At 37.8% G+C, this 15812-nt stretch overlaps 1 protein-coding gene across 4 annotated transcripts in view; it reads right to left on the reverse strand.

The window, feature by feature from the left end:
- Positions 1–15812, reverse strand: part of FAM171A2 (family with sequence similarity 171 member A2) — a 57404-nt gene that overhangs the window by 31856 nt on the left and 9736 nt on the right. For all 4 annotated transcript variants that reach the window (XM_087713373.1, XM_087713372.1, XM_087713374.1 and 1 more), the window contains exon 2: positions 3394–3621. In XM_087713373.1, the coding sequence (XP_087569499.1) occupies positions 3394–3621 (228 nt within the window). The remainder of the gene's footprint in view (positions 1–3393; positions 3622–15812) is intronic.

The raw sequence follows: 15812 nt of genomic DNA on the forward strand, positions 1-15812 counted from the left end.
ATAAGGAAGCAGCTTCTAAGCTTTTTGACAACGGTTACAAATGCATTTTGTCTCTAAATAAATAGTATAATTATAACACAAGTTTCTTCTTTTCATAAGCACTAACCTACAAGTCACATGTTCATTTTTCTAATTTTTCAGCAAAAAGTCCACAATGGGCTTTCAGTCACTGATAAATGTAGTTGTCAGTCTTTCTCTAAAACCAAATTAATTTTGCCACCTCTCTAAATTCTGTCAACTTTTCCTTTTTCTTCTCTTATTTTTATTAAGAAAATTTCTATTTTCTTTCTTTACTATTTGCTATTTTCATTTATTATTTTAATTTTCTATTATGGTTTTCTACTTTGTTAAAAATAGAAGTGTAGAAGAATGAAACCATTTAGGTATTCTCAAATTCATCCAATGAAGTTGTCACTCTTGATTTCAGCCTAACAAGAAGCCAATTGACTTTAATTTAAATTAATTTTTTAAAAAAGATTCAAGGTTTCTCGACAGCTACACAGCTATTGTTCTCCCGCAATATGGGTTACTTGCAGGGGTGTCCATAGTAGATTGAACAACAAAGCAATCAGAGGAACATCCTTTTTAATGTGAATTACATTCATCACACATGTAAAAGGAACAGGGTTTTGATCGCCTAGTTGCACCTACCATTTACCATCATTTTTATCTCCCTTGCAGATGAACCCCTGATTGCAAACAAGTTTGCTATTACAAACTTGGTAAGAGAATTAAAGTTTGCCATTCTGTACCAGGATTTTTTGTAACAGAGAACTGACTTCTGGCCTGGAAAATAAGTTACGGACGTATTTCCTAGTAAAGTCTTAGCCAAACAGCTTGAGAAAGGTATTAATGTGACACAGTCACATTAAAAGTCATATGAGATCTGTCTCCTCCTACTATTGGAACATTATGCTTCAAACTATATTACCTGTGATGTATTTGGAGTGTTGCGTGTGCTTTCAAACCTACTGTATTTTTCGGACTATAAGACGCACCAGAGTATAAAATGCACCATAATTTTGAAGAGGAATTTTTTAAAAAAGTTTTTGCACTCTGCAGGCCTCCCAAACCCTCTGCACACCTCATTTTTTTGTGAAAAACAGGGCATGCAGAGAGTTTGAGAGTCCTGCAAAGTTCTCCTGAGGACTGCCCTCCCCCCACAAAAATGAGCAAAAAACAGTCAGTTTTTTGCTCATTGTTGCCCTCCCCAGGAGCTCCCAAACCCTCCCAAACCCCCTGCAAGTCCATTTTTGCAAAAACTGGGATGCGCAGAGGCAGTATTTCAGGAGGCCACAAATGCTGTATTCAATGTATAAGACTCACCCAGATTTTCACCCTCTTTTTTGGGGGGGGGGGAGAAAGGTGTGTCTTATACTCTGAAAGATATGATGTTTTACTATTAATTCCAGATCTTTTCCCCTTTTTCCTATTCATAAATAACTACTGATATTTAGACAAACCATTATCCATATCAATCTTTGACTCTTTGCAAGCAGCCTTCCAATAAATACTAAGGCAACAGCAGTCCCGATCTAGGTTTGTGCCATTTATGTCCAAGCCAGAGGATAACAATATTTTTATCACTATAAAACTAGCTATTTTTCATTGGGATTACCAACCATGTAATTATGCAACGCACTATTCCCAGGGCACTCCAGACGATTAACAGAAATGGAATAATATTTGTCAGTTTGTTCTTTGTGTCTTTTGTTCTTAGAGGGCTTTAATGGAATATTAGATATGACCATGGAAAATAACTCCATCATCCATTATTACTACCCATAATAAGTACATGACATCCGGAGTTGACAGGAAGTTCTCCAGCTGGACAGATGTTTGTGTTTGTTTGTTTGTTTGTTGGATTTATATGCCACCCTTCTCCCAAGGACTCAGGGTGGCGTACAACATAAAAAAAAACACATATTACAAAAAACAAACCCAATTAATATTAACAATAATATTTAAAATTCGATTAAAATTAAAAATAATCAATCATTTATTTTATTTTGTTCAGGCCAGACCGGCTTGCTGGAAAAGCCAACTTTTTAGGGCGTCAGAAGGCCCGGAGGTCGGGGATTATACGAAGCTCCAGGGGCAGCTCATTCCAGAGGGAAGGTGCTTCCACAGAGAAGGCTCTCCCCCTGGGGGTCGCTAGTTGACACTGTCTGGCCAACGGCACCCTGAGGTGGCCAACTCTGTGGGATCGCACTGGACGGTGGGAGGATGTGAGCTCTGAAGAGCTTCACATGAACGCTGTCTGACAAACAAACTCCTGGGATAAATAAATATAATGATGAGAATAGCTGGGAATTGTAACTAGGTCTACATCCTGGCCAAAATTAGGCAGTGGGGGGGGGGTGTTTAAAAGCTCAATGACTATATATGTATACTTTTTTGTTAAAAAAGAAGGAGGAGGAAAACATATGTTAAAATTAAATTTGTATATTGAAAAGGAATTATAAATACCATCAACATAAAATGGAGCTTGCTCAGAAGCGGAAAAACACCAAGTAAAGAAGATGAAGAATGTGAAGTAGAGGTAAGGGAAGGAGAGAGATAGGAGATGGGGGGGGGAGGAGAGAAAGGAGGAGTGAAAAGAGGAGGTGAGAGGAAAGGGAAGAAGAGAAGGATGACAGAGGGAAGAAAGGAGGTAGGGAGGAGGAGAGAGGGAGAAGAAAGTGATAGATAAGGTACAAATATGGTATATGGACAGCAGAAGAGCCAATAATTGTTTTTTGGAGTTGATGGTAAGATGAATTGATGTAAACATTTAATAATACAATACGATGTTGGCTATGTAATAGTATACATGTGATTATATGTTATGAAAATGAAAAAAATAAAAAACTTCATATAAAAAAATAAGTACATGACATCCAAAACATCTCACAACTCTAAGTAATTACTTTGCAATTGAAGATGCCTATATCAATAACTGAAGACCAATATCCAGTTGGTCATTATGAGAAGCAGAATGCAACTAGATTAAGTTTGGTAACTTCTAGGTAAATTCCCTTTTTCTTATATTAAGACACTTCTCATGCAGCTTTTTGAAGACACAACCATATATGTTGATATGTAATTCAAATAACTTAGTAGAATCTAACTTTGCAGTATTGAACTGGCCAAAGTTCTGAGATGATGCCATTGTCTCCAAGAAAGTGCTGCTTAAAATATCTGAAAAATATTAAGTACTTTTATTTTATTGAAGATACATTAATGCTACATTCATATATTTGCTAAACTATTTTTGGATTTTCTTGCAACACTGGAAAGTGTCTTGATAAGATGTATCTTTTGTTATCCACAATGAGGTGCCCATCATACCCATGTCTTTCAACCAATTTCCCAATGACCAGGTACTTTCAATCAATAGTTGCCAACACTCACGTGGTAGTTTGTTGACACGCCAAGGAACAGAGTTTGTAACAAAGCCATGCTTGGAGGCCATAACAAGGACCCAGGTGCCCAAGCGATAACTGATGGGGAGCATACTGATACCCTCGTGGTCAGTGGTGCCTGAAGCCAAAGATGTTTGGTTGCCATACACTTCCACAGCTGCCTGGGAAAGTGGGGATAAATCGCCATTTTCGTAGACTTGGACTTTGATCACCACTTCTGGAGGAAAGAGAGAGAGAGAGAGCATAGAAATGTACATGTTAGGATACAAATATTCCTCCCACTACATGATTTGAGCCAAGGTGGCGCAGTGGTTAAATGCAGCACTGCAGGCTACTGCTATATCAGCAGGTCAGCGGTTCAAATCTCACCGGCTCAGGGTTGACTCAGCCTTCCATCCTTCCGAGGTGGGTAAAATGAGGACCCAGATTGTTGGGGGCAATATGCTGACTCTCTGTAAACCGCTTAGAGAGGCCTGAAAGGCCTATGAAGCGGTATATAAGTCTACTGCTATTGCTATTGCTATTGCTATTTGAATATTTATGCATTTTTATTATTCTTTCTAATCATCCTTGGTAATTCTATTGCCAAATCCAATTGTGTTAGAGATATAGCAAACGTGCAATTAATATAGGACAATCAATTTACATTCTATCTCCGAAGCCTTTATATTCTACTTCCTTTCTATATACAGCCCTTCATCTGTTTTTTAAGTTTCTTCCTAATTAGTTACTTAATAGCAATATCATACATCATCTGCTTCTCTAGTGTTTGACAACAATATTTGTATTGTTTCTGGGACCAAATAGGATACATTTTCTCAGACAATACAATCTCTCGGTTCTTTCATTGAAACTGCTTTTCTCCCCAGCATTTTGTGTCTGGTATTTGCACATTTTAATTCTTTTGGAACATCACAAGAAGTTAGGTTTTGGTTTATACATTGTCTGTCTGATAAACAAGCAATTTATAGTTAAAATGGACATTCTTCCAACTCCAATTCTGAGTACCATTTTTTTTAGAGCACACCTGTTAAAAGAGAGGTTTAAATTTAGTAAGTAAATTCCTCTGCAACCTCAAGATGGGGAAGAGTGTTCACAAAGCAAAAATGGACACACAAGCTCAAATCAGTGGATTTTCTAAGGCTACTTGCTTTCCATGCCCTTAACATAATCAAGAACTCATGTAAAGGAAAACTACGTTAGACACAAAACAACTAAAACAAACACCAGAAGCAGAGCTAGTATTGAAAATAAAGCACTCAATTGTTCTATTTCCCCAGTATGTGTTTTGTTTCACTGAATCTCTTGTCACTTTCTATACATTAAGCAGGACTGATTCATATCAACTCATTTCATTCTATGATTGAAATATGATGATTGATCAAAGGTGACAAAGATAACTTTGTAAGCTGCGTGCCTCAAATATTATCCCCATCCTGTGTGCAAATGGAAAGATCTTTAAATACAGACATGGATTCAACTCCAATTGGCTCTGAATTTCAGCTCTCTGTGAACAAGACTCCAGCTCGAAAAAAGTCAATCAAGGGGGATCTGGGAAGAGTTGCAAATTCCGGGGCTACCAGTTTGCTTGTGCATTCGCAGAAGAGTCTGGGCAGGTGGGCGGAACTTCCCTTTGCCGCCACTACCCGTTTGCCCGATTCAGGCCAAACCAGAAGCAACCTACCTCTGGGTCTGGGATAATAATTGCTATACAGATATAATTAGCTTCCAAAACCTTTTGATCAAGCAATCTTGTAAGAAATGTAGATAGCTTCAGAGTACAAGAGACGTGTGTGTTTTTCTAGTGTTGTGCATCTACACATCTTTCCTAATATGATGATTTTAGATATTCTGAAAATCTCATAATCTCCCAATCAGAATAGACCCAAAATGTCCATGAACTAGATCCAGATAAAACTGCAATTCTGTAACACAATATACATGCTGTCAGGACTGCAATTATATTCCTTTTAGAATTTTGGCCTGCCACATTTTCTCTTATTTCATTATGCTGTTTCTTTAATATAGTTGATGGGAGGGGGGAATAGAAAGGAGTAGGATTGTGGAATGTATTGTTTTCATTCTTTTCTAGAAGCCAAGGTCATCTTTTGTCTCTGCACTTTTACACCTGACTAGAAGCAGCTGGGTGTGGGTGCCAGCATGGAAGAAGATTGGACCATGTGATGGATTGTGGGTGTGGGGACAAGATCATGAACTTTTAACTGGGTGGAATTGTGATGTCATTTCCAGTATTGGGATTTCATAGCACAATGCCAAGATGTCTGATTTATTAAATTGGAATTTAAGGATCATTTTGCCTTGGACTCTGATTTAATTCTACATGATACTTGGAACACTGATACATGTACACGCGCACACACATACAAATAACAATTTAATATCATTAGTGAACAATGTCAATTTTCAAAAGAACAAATAAAATAAACCCTACATATGGTTTCAATAATGGGTAATAAATTAGTGTTATTCCAGTGCAACTACAATGCCCGGTAGTTTCATCAAATTACATAATTATGAGAGATGGGAGGTATAACTCAAGAACATCTGGAAAGCTACAGGTTGTCTATCCTAAGTTTACATTTTGTGACAAGAGGGACTGAATATGGTTAAATGGAGAGGACTGATACATACATATAGTATTTACATTCATTTTCAACAGAGCACGACATTGAAAAAATGACTTAAAACCATAAGGTTTTTTCAAGGAGAGAGTAATGAAGCCATACAGCTGCCTTACAAAATGGTTTCAGCAATAAGACTTATTTAGGCAGCATGATATATGTAATAGAATAAGTGAAGGCAAATTGTGTTCACCAGCTTCCCCAAAATCTGATACCCTCCAGAAATATTGAACTGCCCCAGACAAGACAGTCAATGCTGGCAAGAGATGGTGGGAATAGTATCTGGAAAATATGAAGCTGGTGTAGTCCGTAATATGCATTCAAAAAAGAAGCATGACCATTTCCACTTATCACAATCAGGTGAAAACAAAACCCACTTCAACTAATCCTATATCTAGATTTTACTTTAAGACAGCTGCTTTCAGTAACATTTGAAAAATATTTATTGTTTTGAATTACCTTGAAAGTAAACCCATTATCAATATGATGAAATACTAGGGATCACGGCAGGCAAAACCAACTGCCAGGGGTGTAGAATTCAGTTGTGCAGCCCTACCCACTGCCTTCTTCTGCCTTGGTGAAGTATTGGGGAGAAACTCCTTTTGGTCCCACACTTCTAGGTGCTAAGATGAACTGGAGGAAGAAAGCACTTTTTTTCAGGGCAATGACAGTCCTGTCAAATGGACTCCCTGTAGAGAGCTGGTCCCCTCCTTGAAGGCTTTCAGGAGATTGTTGCAATGCAGGGGTCCCCAAACATGGCAACTTTAAGACTTGTGGACTTCAACTCCCAGAATTCTCCAGCCAGCATAGCATAGCTGGCTGGAGAATTCTGGGAGTAGAAGTCCACAAGTCTTAAAGTTGCCAAGTTTGAAGACCTCTGTTGTAATAGAATGTAGTCTGGATTACAGGAGGGGCTGCATTCCAGATGGCCAAGAAGACATTTTAATAGTTTGGTTGGGAGAAAGAGAACTCAGAAAGTTCCACCCTAGCAGTTATCGGATAATATCTTTAATGATGCAAGTAGTTTTAGTTTGGCAAGATTTCTGTTCATAAGCGAGGAAAAGAAAAAGAAAAGTGCTCAGAAGTAATTTTACATATCTTGGTTCTTGGAACCTCACCGCTGTTAAACATGGAGCTCTTCTAGAGAGTGTTCACTCACTGTGCCCTCTCTTTTTTACTTTCTCTTTTTGTTATTTTTAGGGTAATCTAAGTCGGTTGCTTATGATTTGTTTTTTGTGTTTTAATGTACTTTGGATGTTTTAATTTTTTGCATATTTTGCATATTATCCCAAGGGTCATCAGATGGAGCCAAGATATAGATTGGCAAATAAATCAAACTTTGAATCTCTTGTAAAACACCCAGGATTTTACCGTGGAATAAGGGATAGGGAGGGTGTTGTGGCTGACGGCACTTCTTGAGACCTTGGCAAGCTCCAAGATGCTTTGTTAAGAACTGCAACGCACAGCATGCACAATACCAAGTATTAAGTTGTGTCAGCATTTCTGCTCTGAGAAGAATCCATTCTGTGCCCCTACTCCAAACACCTGGTGACATCCCACAGTTGAAATGCTTGTGCCAGCCCAACCTCCCCCATTTCTGAGGCTATGCTATGGCAACGGCCTCATTTGTCCTATAAAGTATTTCCCGCCCTTCAAGATACATTTAGATCTAGATAGCAACATAAGCATTTCTTTTTGTATCCGCTACTGTAGATGAATAATCTCTTCTTTATTATTGGAATTTGTTGCCATGGGAACTGCATCCAAGAGCAAGGCCTAAGTCACATCTTTCAGCAGGCTCACGAGTAACCATGGTGTAGAACAATAGTTTCCTTAGCCATTACTGCATGATTTTGTTTACTCTTTCACAGTTTTTAATTATTTTGTGTTCACAATGGGTAGATGAGAGAAAGAGATAGACACCCCCTTCTCCAATATATAGTTACAAAGAAAAAAAACTTTCCAGACTGTTCAGTGGTGTAATTTCCCCAAGATTTTAAGATTACCCACTATATCTGGCTCATAAAATCCAGGCAGCTCCTAGATGGGAGAAGAGGATTACCATTTTCCTCTACTCTTTGCTTCCACCTAGCATCTTCTGTAGTTTTGCATCCTGGATACAGTAATTCTGTAAACCTGTGAATAAAGAAATACTGAAAGTGTTACGTTCTATAGTTTTCCCTCTGGTCCGTTGACTAGGAGGCGCTGTCCTCACTCCTGATTGGTTACCCGTTTGACAGCTGGCATATATAAAAAGCTGTCAAACAGGGCTCAGCTGTTGCCAGTTAGCTGAGCCGTGTGTATTGTGAAGTGCTGCGTTTGGCAACCTGTTAGCATTAAAACTGTTAGCATTTTGAAGTCATGGCTCGCCCGTGTTCTCCCTAGCTAGAACATTGGCAACAAGGATGGGATGCTGAGGTGGAGCCCAGGCAGAGCTGATAAGAATCACTATCACAAAGCTGAGTCATGAGAGCTGAATTTCCTCAGCGGAGTCACTTGATGAGATGTTAAGTGAAGTCACAGAACCTATGAGGATTGCGGTCTGATAATCAACTGAGCCAACAAGTTACCTCAGAATGGCTTCAATGAACACGTCAGCAGTTTTTAACAGAGCTACAGAGACCTGGGACTCATATATTTCCCGATTTGAATGTTTTTTAGAAGCCAACTACTACACCGGGGTATCTGAAAACCAAAAAAAGTCATGTTTTCTAAATTTGTGTGGCATAGAGATGTTTAATATTGCGGGGACACTAGTGGTTCCCCAATCCGTACACACTGTTTCATGGGATGTGTTAATGGCGAAACTAAGGAATTATTCAGCTCCAACAACATCCCGCACAGCTTGCCGGCATGCTTTTCATAGGAGAAGCCAGCGTGAGGAAGAAACAATTAATGAGTATGTGGCTGCTTTAAGGGCCACTGCTTTACATTGTAATTTCAGAGATTTAGATGATGTCCTTCTGGACCAAATTGTCGGTGGTGTGCGAGACCTCCGTATACAGCGCTGCCTCCTGGCCAAACCTGAATTAGATCTACAGACTGTGCTAGACGAGGCCAGAGCAATGGAACTGTCAATACACTCGACAGAAGCAATTCAAAGATCTTCCAAGCTTCAATTCATGGGAAAACCGCTTGACGTGCATTATAAAGATGTCAGCCCTGAAGAGTCAGTTATTGAGGACGACGAGATCCACTGGTTGAAGGCGGAGCAGGCCAGAGGTCGGCAGGTAAGCCCCCAATTGCTACCAATAATTGCCCTGAGTGCAGAGGTAAACACAATAGAGCTGAGTGTCATTTTAAAAACACAATCTGACCCCGTTGAGGGAAACGTGGCCATTTAGCCAAGATCTGGAGGGCAGCTGCTCCTTGCACTAGTGTTTTAGAGGGCACCTCACCCAGCCCTAGCCAATATTACAGAAAGCCCTCCAAATTCACTAAGGGGTCTACTCTCTGGAAAAGAGAATCCTCTTTCTCTTGAGGGCAGGGAGGAGACTGAAGTTGACCAGATTACCTATAGTCTGAGGGGGGGGGGAAATTATAACAGTCAAATTGGAGGGGCAGTCCTGCCCTATGGAGGTGGACACAGGATCCACTGTCTCCATAGTTTCTTGGACGACTGCTAAAAGACTCATGCCTAATTTGGTCCAGACAAGGTTGACATCATGCCTGTTAAACCTAAGGGATTTCCAGGGGAATCCCATTCTGGTTTTAGGCAAATATTTTTGTAGGGTGCAGTTTAAACAGTTTTGCAGGAAGTTACCTTTAATTATAGTTAAAGGTCCACAACCAAGCCTAATAGGGGTGGAGCAGTTTGAAGCCCTGGGATTGAGGGTGACTGGAATTGACCAGTTCCAATGTAATCCATATCTAGATATGTTGACTAAAGAGTTCCAGAAGTTTTGGGGGAAGGGTTAGGTAGGTACACTGGCACCCCAATTTCATTTAATCTAGATCTCCAGGTTCCTCCACGGCGTCTTAAGCCACGCAGAGTGCCTTTCGCATTAAAACCTAAGGTTGACATGGAAATAGATAAGTTACTGGCTCAAGGGGTACTAGAACCTATTGATCATGCCCATATATAAATGATGGAGGAGCACTGGGTAGCAGTAGATGATGTCTTGATAGATCACTAGCTAAACAAGAACCAGAAGTTTGATATAGCTGCAAACAAATAAATAAAAAACCCAAACCAAATTCAGTCCTAAACTGCATCTACAGAAATATAGTGTCAAGATCAAGAAAAATCGTTGTTCTTCTCTAGTCCACATTGGCTAAACTACACTTAGTATATTATATCCAGTTATTAATCAGATGTTAGGAAACTGGAAGGAGAGCACCCAAGGGTCATCGTTGGGGGAATCAGTTGAGTGTCAAATGGTTGAAGACATTAATAATCTTTTACTAAAGAAAGAACTGCAGGAAGACATAACTATGTTCAAGTATCTAGAGGGCTTTCATGCAGATGGAAAGATTGCTCAGTATTGTTCCAGAAGACAGAACAAAAAATAAAAAGTCCAAATTATAAAGAAGTTTCCAACTGAACATTAGGAAGAACATTATTCAGTAACAGAATAAATTGTTTTGGGAGACGGTGAACTCTTCTTTGTTGGAAATATTTACGTTAAGGCTGGATAGCCAGCTATTGAGAATGTTGTAATGGTAGATTCCTGCAATGGGCAGAAGACTGAAATAGATTACCTTCAAGGTCTCTTCCAATCTGTATGTATTATGCTCTTGTGAAAAGAAACAATAAGAATTAAATATAGTGGTATGGAGCAGATAGCTTATTTTGAATCAAAGTAGATATTGAGAAATGCTACAGAAAATATGCAATGCTAACTATGAGATATAGTAAGACATGATAGATAATTTAGTGAAATATTAAAATTGGGGACTTATACAATTAATAACAGACCATAATTCTTGCAATGATGATGTTAGATAAACATGAAATTAATCTTTATACAATAATTTTAAAAATCTTGTTTTAAGATTAAGAAGAAAAACATAGAAAATATGGCTTCTGGTTAGGTTTGAGCTTCAGGGTCCTTTTCAGAATTATTAATAAAAAGACCAAGTCAGTCCATTCAAATATGTTGCTCTAATCTCAGATCTTCATTATAGACAACTCCTAAAAATAACTATCAAAAGGGTTTACTCAGATACTTTCCTTCTTTAGCTGATTTTTTTCTTTATATGAAAAATGATAGAAGAATCTATCATAAAGGAAAATATGAGGTTATATATAAGTAAGGAATAGAGGGCAGATACTGCTATGATCTCTTTGATAAAGAAGATTTTGAAAAAAATAAAACTCATTTGAAAGCACCTCTATAAATTTTCCAAGAGAGTTGAAAGTGGGTAGTGATTCCCCAAAGAACAAACACTGAATCTCTCTCCCTGAAACAAGTATTCTTGAACATTTTTATTTTTCCAAAAAATATTCAAAATCGTTAAGTATCGACATAATTAAAAAGGGCATCACTACAATAGCAGTGATCCCTGTCTTTCATATCCTTGGGTCAAAAATAGCATTCTCTCTAATTTCAGTCACAAGCATCATATCCCACAAACGCCAGAATTCAGGTCACCCCCACCCCAGCATGCCTATTCTATTACCTCCCAAGCTGTTTCCCTTTGCTTCCTGTCCAATGCTTCAAAGTTCGGCCTTGCTTCTTTTCACTCTTTCATCTCCACCCTAACTTCACTGCACTGCAGGCCGATATATTATCTTCAAATTACACAATCACTTTTCTCTGCTTTAGAATTGTTGAGCAGGCCTATATGACAACCCTGAATCAGTTAACAGTCAGGGTTTTCCTCCAAAAGAAGATACTATGAAGATACTAGAAACAGATTTTAACTTTGCTAATTAACAGGATTCTATACCTTAACATTATGAATGAGTGGGTCACATATCAAAATCTGCCAGGCAATAACCAGACTTAAAGTTGGTACAAGGAGTCCTTGAGTTAAAACTACAGTACTTGTTCAATAATTATTCAAGTTACAATAGTGCTGAATGAGTTGATTGATACTTGAAATTGAGGCCATCACAGCATCCCAATGGTCACATTATCGCAATTTGGGCACTAGACTCAAAATTAGAATAGTTGAAGTGTCTTATAGGGGAATGATCATTATTTGTGACCTTCCCTGTCCACTTCCCACAAGCAATCAATAATGGGGAAGCCAGCAAGAAGGTTGAAGTTGCTCTAACCATTTTTTTGCCTGACCACCTATGCTTTATATATAGTCTGCCTAAAGCACCCACTAGCCTTTAATACCCCTACCCACAACTCCTGCCCATGCTTTATGGCACCTGTCTGTGGCAAGCTGCCCACACTCCTAGTACCTACCCATGGCACCTGTCCACCCACATTATGTATCACCTGCCCCCATTCCCTACCCACCGGGATGCCCACTAGCCAGCTTGCCTGAGACTTCTGTCAGTTATGTGAGGCCCTTGCTTAACAACCTGCACACTCATGGGACTGTCAAGATTGCCATTGCTAAATGATGTGGTCATTTGACATTGCGCTTTAAAACTGCGTTAGTGGTGATGGAAATTCCATAAAACTGACTCTTTTGAAATCAGGAGATTTCACTGAAGAATATATTGAACTCACATCAAAAGGTTTCAAGCAACATAAGAACATCTCACCAAACACAATATGTCTTTAATGCATTACAATTGCTAACTGATAATCTGTTATCATTTTCAATCTATATCACACACAATTTGTATCTGCATAACCAACCTTTCTTCCACTCTCTTTCATCCTCCTTTTCCTGCTCTGCTTATCCCAATTTAAATCTTCCATTAATTTAGTCATTCTATGAATCTGTTGAAGCACCTCTTAAAAGCTTATGCCTTTTAACATAATCTGTTACAGAAAAAGATTCTCCTTGAAATCAAATTCTATAAAGTAATAAAATGAAAAGTTTTAAATCCACAAGTGGCACTTGTTTTTCTGGATGCACAGAAGGCATTTGATAATTTACATTGGGAATTTATGATACAACAAATTAAAAATATGAAATTAGGGGCACAATTTGAAAGACTAATAGAAGTGATATACTCTACCCAAAGGGCAAATATATTATTAAATGGGGAAAGCACAGAGACCCTCAAAATAACGAAAGGAGTAAGGCAGGGTTTCTCCACTATCACCTCTGCTCTTTATTCTGAAGCTAGAGAGTTTGCTAATAAGAATTAGATGAAATTCGGAGATAAGAGGAACTAAAATTAAAAGAGAGGAGTATAAAATGTAAGCCTTTGCAGATGATTTGGTATTTATTATAGAAGATCCATTAGAAACAGGAAGTAGTTTAATTCAAGAATTAGAAAAATATGGAAATGTAGCAAGGTTAAAGATCACTAGAGAAAATACTATCATTATTAGGGAAAATAGCAGGGATAAAAATGAATATACTACTGAGACTTCTATATTTATTTCAAACAATTCCCATTAAATTAGAGAAAAACGTCTTTACTGAACTGAACAAGATTATATTAAAATTTATATGGCAAGGAAAGAAAGCTAGGATAAAACTGAAAGTGTTACAGGATAACAGAAGCAATGGTGGTATGGGACTTCCTGACTGGGAGCTTTATTATAAAGCAGCAATGTATGGATCAGGAATTGGATTAATTTAAAAAATAAAAGAATATTAACATTAGAGGGTCACGGTTTACAAATGAGATGGCATTCCTTCTTATGGGAAAAGGGAAAAAAGAAACAAATATTTTCATAGACACTATATTAGAGACGCACTGATATAGATCTGGAATAAAATTAGGGGAAAATACTATATGAAAATACAGATATGGCTTTCCACTATGGAAGCCATGATATATCCCAATGCATTAGATCTATCTAAAATGGTTAGATACAGAGAAATTTTAGACATTCAGGGGAATTTGAAAACAAATCAAGAATTAAAGGAACAAAATAAATTACAACAAATAGATAACATTTTAACAGGCCTGGAATATAAATTTATAATAAAAATGTACAAATATTTATTAGAAGTGACACTGGAAGAAGTAGTAGTTAAAGGTTGCATGATAGCTTGGGCCAAAAATTTTGGACATAATAGAGATCTAGTGGATTGGGAAAGAATTTGGAATACAAATTATAAATTAACAGGATCAGTAGCACATAAAGAAAACATGTAGAAAACAATGAAAACAATGTTTTATCGTTGGCATTTACCACCAATGAGATTGGCCAAAATGTATCCGAACATGAATCCAACTTGTTGGAAGTGCAAAGAAACCGCAAAGGATTTTCTATCATTTGTGGTGGATCTGCCCGGAAACTCAAAAGTATTGGATTAAAATTTGGAAATGGATACAACAAATTATAGAGGAATAAATAGAATATAAACCAGAACTTTTTCTGCTAGAAATAACCAAGGGGAAATATAGAAAGAAAATTAAATATATATTAATACACTTGTTGACTACAACCAGAATAACATTTTCCCAATGTTGGAAACAGAGTAATATCCCCCCAGATGAATTAGTGATTCAGAAAATTATAGATGGGGCAGAAATGGATAAATTAACATTAAGATTAAAGGACAAAGAAGAGTCTGAATACTATGAAATTTGGGATAATTGGTATAAATGGTTGTATAACCAAAATAAAGTTAATCTAGCCAAGAAGCAATAAGAGAAATGTATAGAACTGTAAATGAATGTATGTAAATATAGAAGCGATATAAGATCAATATATACAGGTATGATGACACAATGCTAATGTGATGTTTGAAAGTTGTTACAGATGGAAAAAACAATAAAAATCTATTTTTTAAAAAAGTTTTAAACCCAATTGGCTACATCTGCAAAATTCCATTTTCACCTCTAGAATATTATATCTTTTATTTGTTTGAAATCTTCAACATGCTGTGCTTTAGCTGACCTTGATAGTTCATTAGAACTGCATTGCTGCTTGTCACACCGTTTCTAATTTTTTCCTCTGAACAACAGACATTTCTTGGTATGCAAGTGTGAAGACAACATTCCTTTATTTACGACAGTCCTATTAATTCCAATTAGATGGGATTAACTAAAGTAGAACTAGTGAGATGTAACGTAGTTTTGCAGTATATTCCGAACTTTTTGTCTTGTCATGGGGTTTAAATGTGAGAGAACCCAGAGCAGAAAGAAATAAAGCATGTTTTTCTGATGTACTATGTTTCCCCTGCTCTGCTATATTAATCTAGGGTAGTTAATTCCATACTAAGAATTGAGGCCTTTGAACTATGGTGCTGGAGAAGACTCCTGTGAGTCTCTTGAACTGCAAGGCGATCAAACCACTCAATCCTAGAGGAGATCAAACCTGACTGCTCTTTAGAAGGCCAGATCCTGAAAATGAAACTCAAATACTTTGTCCACCTAATGAGAAAGAAGAAGTCACTGGAGAAGAGCCTAATGCTGGAAAAGACTGAGGGCAAAAGAAGGGGATGACAGAGAATGAGATGGCTGGATGGAGTCACGGAAACTGTAGGCGTGAGCTTAAATGGACTCTGGGGAATGGTAGAGGACAGGAAGGCCTGGAGGAATGTTGTCCATGAGGTCATGATGGGTTGGACACGACTTCGCAACTAACAACAGCTTTATATCCATATGTAGGATAGACACATTCCAGGGACTAGGGAAAAGAAAAGATGTGTTGTTTCCTCCTGAAATACCTGTATAATATTTCAAATAGAAACAGAGTTGTAAACTCTACAGCATACACTTTGAACTCCA

The sequence above is a fragment of the Thamnophis sirtalis genome, unplaced genomic scaffold, assembly GCF_051295495.1.
Source record: "Thamnophis sirtalis isolate CommonGarterSnake01/CBP01778 unplaced genomic scaffold, rThaSir2_p1.2 scaffold_4, whole genome shotgun sequence".
NCBI lineage: Eukaryota > Metazoa > Chordata > Lepidosauria > Squamata > Natricidae > Thamnophis > Thamnophis sirtalis.